This window comes from Urocitellus parryii, chromosome 2 (assembly GCF_045843805.1).
Source record: "Urocitellus parryii isolate mUroPar1 chromosome 2, mUroPar1.hap1, whole genome shotgun sequence".
NCBI lineage: Eukaryota > Metazoa > Chordata > Mammalia > Rodentia > Sciuridae > Urocitellus > Urocitellus parryii.
Window position 1 is genome coordinate 118,825,961 of NC_135532.1, and position 9,248 is coordinate 118,835,208.

General features: G+C 54.1%; 1 protein-coding gene across 4 annotated transcripts in view; it reads left to right on the forward strand.

The window, feature by feature from the left end:
• Positions 1 to 9,002, forward strand: part of Clrn1 (clarin 1) — a 30,779-nt gene extending 21,777 nt beyond the window's left edge. For 3 of the 4 annotated variants that reach the window (XM_026408184.1, XM_026408186.1, XM_026408187.1), the window contains one exon: positions 8,737 to 9,002. In XM_026408184.1, coding sequence (XP_026263969.1) covers positions 8,737 to 9,002 — 266 coding nt within the window. Of the gene's footprint in view, positions 1 to 4,356; positions 4,372 to 4,902; positions 4,914 to 8,736 lie in introns of all 4 variants that reach the window. The other variant, XM_026408185.1, reaches the window with a different exon arrangement.
• Positions 9,003 to 9,248: the final 246 nt, after the last annotated feature.

Here is a 9,248-nt window from a genome sequence, read left to right on the forward strand (position 1 = left end):
CCTTAACGCACAGTGTCACCTCTTAGCCTCACCCATTCATATTCACCCATTCAAAGCAGGGTCTCTCCAGGGGGAGTCTGCTCAGGTTTCTCATGTCTGTCACAAGCACAGAGTAGTGTAAAGTGGTACAGAGTCTAAGGCCTGCTTATCTTTCTGTCTATGGCAGACACCCCTAGCATGAAGGTCTCACACAGAACAATTTGATGTTTGTTGACTTGAAAAGCTAAGTCCAGAAGGAGACATTCCCTGAGCCACTAGACGGTACAGGTTAGAGAACAGAATTCAGATGGGATGAGATTAGCAGAGCAGGTCCCAGAGACAGTGGGACCAGGAACCGGATGCAGTGTCTCCAAGGACAGCCAGGGCTTGCAGCCAGGGCAGAAGAGGCGCAGACCCTGGGTGTGACCAGGAGGCAAATCCAGGTGGAAGCATTGGGCTACTCCCCAGGGATTGGAGGCCAGGGACGGTCCTGGTTCTGCACCATGCAGAACTATGAGCAGATGGAGGGGGCTCTCCTTCCCTCTCCGTCTCCTCTCCCCCTGGTGCTCACGTTACTCAGAGTCTAACTGGAAGCAGTTGATAGGTGGGACTGGTCTGGGGAGGGTGGACCTGGTGTCCAGAGAAGAGCAGAGCCAAGCCGGCTGAAGCAGAGACACCACAGCTTGTCCACGGCACAGCCACATAGTGCTCTGGCATCTGGATAAACTGCCCGACCGCCCCTGGGAGACAGGCTACTGGACAGTTCTGGTGGTTGATCAAAACCGACTAGCAGCACTGAGCAGCAAGATGCCTCAGAGATGCACAATTTTAGGTCTTTGCTTTTGGCAAAGTCTGATGCTAGGAGAACGGGACGCAGGGGCGCAGGGGGGAATCACCAGCCTTGTGCTCACCCTGTCTCATCATCTGGAGCTGGAAAGGCAAAGCAGGTGCTCAGTAGGGGTGGGAGTCAGGATGGGAGACAGGAGGGCCTGGAGGGAGGAGCCAGCTCAGCTCTGCTACCTGCCCAGGGTGAAGCCTGGGGCTTGGGGCCACAGAGCTCTTCCAGCCTTCCCACCTTATTTCTAAATACTGAAGTTTCCAGTACATTTGGAAAGACTGTGCATGGCCACCAAATGTGCCTGAGGGTCAGGTAGACCAATGGCTTGTGACTCCTGGAGCACAGAGCACCTCCTTCTCCTTAAGTCCACATATGGCCCCCAGAAGCCCGGCGCTGGGAAGTGTTCATCTGAAGTCATGATGTCACACGTCCCAGCTTCACACCCAAGGGCGGGGCTCACGCACTCACCTGACCTCCAGATGTGAGTGGACGGTCACACCCTGCAGGCCGGGACATTAGGGGCCTTATCTGAAGTGTGAGTACGGCTGTGTTCAATGGGGCTTCCTCCCTGCTTCCATCAGTGTTTTTTGTTGTTGTGACCAAAAGACCTGACAAGAACAATTTTGGAGGAGGAAAAGTTTATTTGGGGTTCGTGGTTTCAGAAATCTCAGTCCATGGTCAGCCGACCACATGGCTCTGGGCCCCAGGGAAAGGCCAACATCATGGCTGAAGGGTATGATGGAGAAAAGCAGGTCAGGAAGCAGAGAGAGAGCTCTGCTCACCAAGAACAAAATAGATGTCACCGAGTCACCCCCAGGACCCACCTCCTCCAGCCACAACCTACCTGCCTATAGTCACCACCCAGGTGATCCCTATAGAGGGTAAATGCACTCATGAGGTTAAGGCTTCAGAGCCAGCCATTCCACTCTAAGCTTCCTGCATGTCCACACGGGAGCTTTGGGGACACCTCACTTCTAGACTGTAGCATTCCCTCTTTGTCTCATCAGGGTGGCCCGGGTGGCCTTGCTCAGCCAGCAGAAGAAACCTGCTGCCTTCTCTCTTTCTCCTCCCACTCTTCCCCCACCCATGTTCCCTAAGCTCCCCCTTTCTTTGTGCCAGAGTTACGCTAGGACCATGCCTTCAGATGTCCACTTCCCTGCTGGACAGGGGCCCTGACATCCTGAGGCATGACGAAGATATGTGATAGGTGACTTGTCTCTTCAAACAATGTCTGGTAGAAGACGATGCTATGGCGTCAGAAATGGGGAAAGATGAAGGGATTCTAAAAATACCCTGAAAGTGGACCTAAAAGAGTTTTCAGGTAGCTGGCTCAGTAGATAGTGGTGGCACTGACCAGGATGGATGGGACAAGGGAGGAACAGACTCAGCATAAGCACGGTGCAGAGAGATGAGCTTCGCTAGAAATCAGATGTTCTTCCTGGGACGTGCAGAGCCTGAGATGCCGTGAGACGGCCAAGGGCAGGTGTGGAGGAGACGTTCAGCTCTGAGTCCAGAGCCCGGAGAAGAGGTCCAGATGAAAGACAAAAACCAGGCATTGTCGGGAGGTAGTTGTCATGTGGAGTGATGGGAACAGGTGCTGCCACATAGGGAGGATGAACCTCTAGCCTGGGCAGAGCCAGAGGGATGTGGTTCAGAAGTACTGGTCACCAGTGGGTTTGGTCAAAGGTGGTCACCTTTGAGAGTGGATGGGGTGGGTGGCTGGGGAAGGCATCATGGGGTGGGGGCTGAGTGTGTGCCTTCTGTCTGCACCTTCTCAAAGCTTCCCAATTGGTTGGTGGCAGAGTCTCGGCTGGACCTGCAGGGGGGAGTCTTCCATGGGTTGGTGGCAAAACATGGTAGTTCAATGAGTATTCTCCAAGGATGGCGTGAGATGGCTCAGGCCTTCGGGGGACAGTGAAAACCATGAAAATCTGGACAAATTCTGGCCTCCTGTTATGATTTCTTTCAAGCAAGGCAAACACATAAAATTGCTGCCTGTCTTTAGAGGGGGTGCCCTTGGTACGGCCTGATTTTGGTCAGTACAGGTATGGCACAGTCATATACGTAGCACAAAGACGGGAAAATGGAAAACAATCCCCAAACAGTCGGATGTTCCTGTCATGTGTCAGTTTCAGAATCCACCATACCTCTGTGGTGTGCCCAACTCACCCAAGGGACATTGTCCTGCAATTGGTAGTGGGAAAAGCCCACATCTTACTTCCACTTCAGTCCTTAGGAAGGAGCTCAGGAGTCTGAGAGGAATGTTCAGGGATGTCCAGGCACAGAAAAGCCAGCAACGAGAGTGTCCTACCTGTCGCAGCACAGACCTTTGAAAAGAAGCTCAGAAGGAATGGAGGGGTAATGTCAGCCATGAGCCAGGGCAAGGAGTCCCCTTCCACACCCGTGGCCGCCGTGAAGCTGCAGTGTCAAGAGAGCACTGTGGTTCCGGTCACTCAGGCTGAGCTGCAATGGCAGTGCCGGGTTTGCCTGGCTTTGCCCAGGGCCCAGCCACAACCTTGTGCAAGGAGATGCCTGGTCTCTGCCTGTCATGGTTTCGATAGCCTGCCTTCCCCTCTGTGTCACTAGGAGTCCACCCCAAGTCTTCACTGCATCCTCCAAAGCAACCTTTGACACTGCCCTGCTCCTGGGAACAATGGGCATTCTTCTTTTCTAAAAATCCATTCAAATTAGATGGAGATTTGAAACCATTTCTTCTTTGTTAGTTGCCCTTCTTGTTAACAAGGCTTTCGGAAATTTTAGGTCAGTGTGGGCTCTTGGACAGTCTAGAGCAGGGGACGAGGAGGAAGAGCGCCCCTCAGCAAGGCTCCTCCTCTCCCCCCTCTGTGCTGTGGGATTACGTGGCAGACGCACTCGCCTCCTGGTCAGTACTGACTGGCTTAACTTCCCGCCACCACCTGCCCTTTCTGGATGGACCAGTGCTCTCTGAAGGCAGGTGGAGCTGGACTCACCTCCCCTGGGAAGGCCACTTCACCCTGCTCACCTTCGATTACTGGCTTTCTAGGGAGATTGTGTAATTTTCCAGAAAATCAGCACTTATACCTGCAGAGCTGGCCCTTTCTGTCATCTCTTGGGGGTCCTGAAAGAAGCCGATGATCAGCTTACCACATTGTCTTGGAAATGGGATGCCTCTTAGTCTGTCATCTGTCAGAGTTGAAAGGTGACGTCTTCTCACTCTGGAAATATTGGTCATGACTTTAAGAGGAATTGGAATGCTAATGATTTTCCACATAAGAGTTTAGTGATGATAGGATAGAATCTCAGAGGTCCCCAGTGGGCCTGGGCCACAGCAGCCCAGGACCCCAGTGAGCCTGGCAGACTGTCTCCACCCAGGAAAGCCCAATCACACTCAGGGATCAAGGAGCAGCTGTCTCACTATTGGGACCTAGTACCTGTGTGCAAGGGCTGCAAGGGCAGGCGCCCCATACCATGGACCCAGGCAGCTGCCAGGGGCCTTCTGGGTGCAGTGCCTAGCAGACCACCAGTGTTTGGTAATTGCCTGGGCACTCACAGTGTGACAGCCCTGTGACTCAGCAGTCCCATTAGTCAGGAATTAACTCAGTAATCAGCACCATTCGAGGGGGCTGGGAGGACCAGCTACAGCACCAGCCAGATGGTGGGGAAACCAGAGGATGGGGAAATGCTGCAGGTCGTTGGGTGCGACTCTGGGCAGTGACCATGGCCTTGTGCCTGGTCTGCCCAGCAGCCTTCCCGAAGTGCTGGTTTGGGAAGCTGAGTCGGGCTCCTGACCAACACAGATAACGAGGGAAGGGAGAGAATCACAGGCCAGTCCTGACATTCGAGAGACTGCAGGGAACAGTGCCAAAGAAGACCCACGTCCCTTGTGTCTAAGCTTTTAAAGGTTTCAAGCTAACCCACTGTAAAGGGTTCTCTCTCCTTCTACCTTGAGAAACACCCCTTCAGAAGGAGACGGAAGGCTAGATGCAAGGAATTCTCGAGTCTGGGAACGCTGAGCTGAGCCGGCCTCGGCACTGTCCACGCTCACCCCTGCCTGGCCTGTCCAGGTGAAGGGCCTGGAGCCCATGTGTGGACATTCCACGGCTCAGCCAAGCCCCAGGCACTCACTCCCTTCCAACAGCAACTCCTTGGCCATCTGAGTCCTCAGCCAAGTACAGCACCAGTCACTGCTCTCGGGAGGGAGGGCTTGACCCAGGGGAGGCTCCATGCCAGCCCTGGAATAGGCTCGGGGCTCTGGGGGAACCGAGCCCAGGGTCCCAGGAGCATGGTCTGTGCAGCTCAAGCTCTCCAGAGGGCCGTGTCCTACCGACCTGGAGGAGTCCTCACCCTGTGGGGGCAGGGGAGACCTCTGTAGAGAAGGAGCAGAGCAGGCCCCCTGAGTGTGGGACCCATGTAGGAGCCCTCTTGCAGAGTCTGAAGGCTGGAAATGTGCGAAGCCCTGTTCTCGCCGTCACCCACAGCCCATGTCCCCTGCAGCGGGCATTCAGAGTCTCCATGTGCATCTTTTCATCTGCAAGTCACAGTTTTCCTTGATCCCATGGCCCTTTTGTGGAGTGGACAGAGAGGAGGGAAAATATCCTAAATCCACACCGAGCTCGCTTTCCCTCGGGTCTCTGGGCAGTCATGGACAGGACATCAGAGGCTTGCCCTGCTTGCCTTCCTCTGCCTCTGAGGTGACAAGAGTGACCTCGGGGTCGACCCGGGTCCAGAGCGGAGTCCCAGCCCATCTGGGATCTCCTGGACCAGTGCTCCATCTTGGGCCTCCTCACCTCACAGGCCGGTCACAGCCAAAGGCTCTGAGTCCCAGACGTGACCAGTGACTTCCACCTGAGGACTTTGAAATGCAGGCTCACAATGCTGTCTCCTTAACAAAGTAGAACCTTTAAAATATTTAACAACGTGAAAAGGAAACCGAGCCTGAATTTCCCTTTCAGACACTAGGGAAACAGTGCCGGCTGCGTCTGAAATCCCCATCTCCGCAGACAAAGGGAGCTCTTAGGGTAAAAGCAGCGGCTTTTCACCACAATTTTCAAATAAAAGATAAAGAGAGCACAGCACGGTGGCCTTTCTGTTGGGATCTGACAATAAAGGAAGAGTGTGGTTCTGCAAGGGAGAGCTTTGGTTTGAAGCCTGGAATGCAAAAATAGTTAGGCTGAAAAATCTTACTGAGGAAAAGGGAGGTTTTAAGGACATCGCTTCATTTGACTGCTGGGGTGTTGCAGGGCGGTGACCAAGTTGATGCACCGGTCCCAGATGGAACCCTAAGGAAAAAGAAAGTAAGGTCAGCTTTTCTGTCCATCCTCACACAACCCTGACCTTTAGGAAAGACATGGGGCCAACCCTGGCATGAGCGCTCCCGTGCCTGTCCTGTCCTGCCCTGCCCTGCCCTGCCCTGTCCTGCCCTGCCCTGCCCTGTCCTCCATGGGGCCATCTCTCTCTGCAAGGCCAACTCCTGTGGCTCCTTCTGGTCACCTCTCAGGCAGCATCCTGGTGCTGGTGCTGGTGCTGCCCGCCTCTTGGTAATGGTACCAACCCCTGCACCATACCGTGTGGCTAGTTTTCCAGGTGTTTTGCGTTCCTGGCTTGGTCACTGTTTTTTGGTCAACTTTTTCACTGCTGCGACTGAAAGACCCAACCAGAATTGTAGAGGAGGAAAAGTTTATTTAGGGCTTCTGGTTTCAGAGATCTTGGTCCAAAAGTGGCTGGCTCCATTCCCCGGGCTCCAGGGGAAGCTGAACATCATGGTAGGAGAGTGTGGCAGAGGGAAGCGGTTCCCATAGTGACCAGGTAGCAGAGAGGGGTCTCTGTTGCTGGATACAAATATGTGCCCTGCAGCCAGGTGCCCCGTGAGCCGCTTCCTCCAGCCACACCCACCTGCCTTCTTACCGGGATTGACTCTCTGATTAGGCTAAGGGTACGACCCAGGCTTTCTCCTCCAGACCTTCTTGTAGCTGAGCTCTGGGGACACCACAGCTGCTTTTAACAATCATCCTCTGAGAGCACAGAAACATGAGTCTCTTCTTGAATGTTCTAAGTCTCCACCACCATCCCAACCTTGGCCTGTGATGGAAGAAATGAATGAGTGAATTAACAGTTGGGAGCTGTAGCCACACGTCCTGGTCCCAGGATGGTGGCAGCTGTGGTTGAAAAAGGCAAAGTATCTGCCTTCCTCAAGGAAGGTGAGCTGAAGGGCAGGGTACCTGGGGCCTGAGGCATTGTGGTTCACAGTGGGAGTCCACCCTGGTGGACTCAAGCGCCCCTCGAGTGGGCGGGGTGGGTGAGGGGTCATGGTGAGCACTCCCACCCCGAGGCCACACACCAGTCACGCTCACCGTGCTAACCACCTGGAATGGACCAGGAAACTGACACTCGGGGTTCAAATTGCCCACTTTACACAGTAAGTGAAGGAATTAGGTTTGCCCCCCCAGATTGGCTTGACCTGAGTCAGAAACCCATCCTATAGTGTCCTATAGTCTGCACTTTCTTCCCGGCAACCCGGGGTACAGCGGTACCCGTGGAAGCCCTGTGGGGGCCTGGCCCTCCACCCTACTTCCACCTGCTTCTGCCCCTGTAGAAGACCAGCCATTGGAGGTCTCCTGTCCTTCCCACTCAGGGGTGCTGCAGGCTGCCCGGCCCCGGGCCGAGCGGGCTGGCTGAGCTCCGCTCCTGCCGCTGCTGTCGCTGAGCACTGCCTGCCGCACTCCTGCTGGGCGCTTCCCTGCTGGGCTGTCAGTGCACGCCGGCTTGCAATCTTGCAACCCGGTTGGGCACAAAAACACAAGCCAGTCAAACTGAAACAAAGTTTTATTTTGTGAGAGGCCGTGTGCGTCCCCTAACAAGTGGGTCCACCCACGTGTCTTCTACCTGAGGGGGGGGGGGCTCCACTTCCCCCGGAACACCCTCCTACCATCCTTTCCCAACCAATGGGAACTCTCCCATTACAAGAGTGACATGAGTAACCTGAGTCCAGAAATGGGCCCAGGTAAACAGCAGGAGTCCAATTACCATATGAATGTAACTTAACATAATCATAATCTGAATGGCTGGCTGGCAGTCACTAAACCCAAAGGTGCCTGTATCAATATTTTTGCTGTGGCTCCTAGCACAGGGGAGACTACCCTTCCAGGTTTCCAGGCTCTACACAGTGTGGGACACCCCACCCTACAGAGATCTCACCCAGACCACACTTGCAGTGAGGTTGGATTAGGCTACCAATGAGTGACAGGGAGATAATAACAATGAACTAAATGACATTAATGTTTATTTTCCTCCCACATGGAAGCCTAGAGGTTAAGGTCAGGGGTGATCTGGTAGCTTTAGATGTCTGGGGTCCATATTCTTCCTTTCTTGTTTTTCCATTCTGAGGCCACCTGGTCCAAAATGTCTGCTGGTGCTCCAACCATACATTGCATCCATATTTCAACTACAGGAAAGAGCAAGTGGGGAAGACAGAGTAGGTCCCCTATATCTTATACTTCAAGAAAACTTTCCAGCCCTACATCTCAGTCACCCTCATCTCAGCCACATAAGGTTTTAATTCAAGACAGCCATGGGCCCAGCTAAAACCTGGAATCCAGCAACAAACAAAAGAAGATGTGCCCTGCCTCCGTATCTCCCCCACAGCTACCAATAGTGACAGGGAAGTGACAGACAGGTGCTCCTCTGGCTGCTGTGGCCAGTTTGGAGCTGGAGGGGTCATGGTAACCCTTCCAAGGGGAGGCCCGGGCCTGTCACCAGCACCACCACCCGTGGGCTGGAGGATCAGGCTGCTGATCTCAGATTTGCAATGATCCAGATGCTTGCGGAAGGAAGAGGGTGAGGATGATGGTGGAAGGTGTCCCTGCTTGGCTCACTGACCCTCTCCTCTGTCCCCTGCACGCAGGGGCTCTCTGTCCAACGTGTGTCTGTCCGTTCTGTCGCAGGCTCCTGTGGCTGTCTCGTCATGATCTTATTTGCCTCTGAAGTGAAAATCCACCATCTCTCTGAAAAAATTGCAAATTATGCCGAAGGGACCTACGCCTACAGAACGCAGCAGGAGAGCTACACTACCTCCTTCTGGGTGGTTTTCACCTGCTGCTTGGTTCACTTTCTCAACGGGCTCCTAATACGACTCGCGGGATTCCAGTTTCCTTTTGCAAAATCCAAAGATACAGGGACGACCAACGTCGCCGCGGATTTGATGTACTGAAGAGCCACGGTCTCTGTGGTTTTCCGTAAGGAGTGGACTTGCTTTGGTCACTTTTAGAGACCGTCGATTGTGTCCCTCCTTTGACAACATAAAGCAGCAGACCCCTCATGGTGGTGTTTACACACTGCGTTGCGGATGCGGGTGGGAGGTAAGGGAGGCAGAGGAAGGGGTGGCAAGTGCTTCCCGGGAGAGGGGGAAGGTGCTTGACCCAGCTGGGCCAAGGCCGGGGAGAGGACAGGCGGAAGC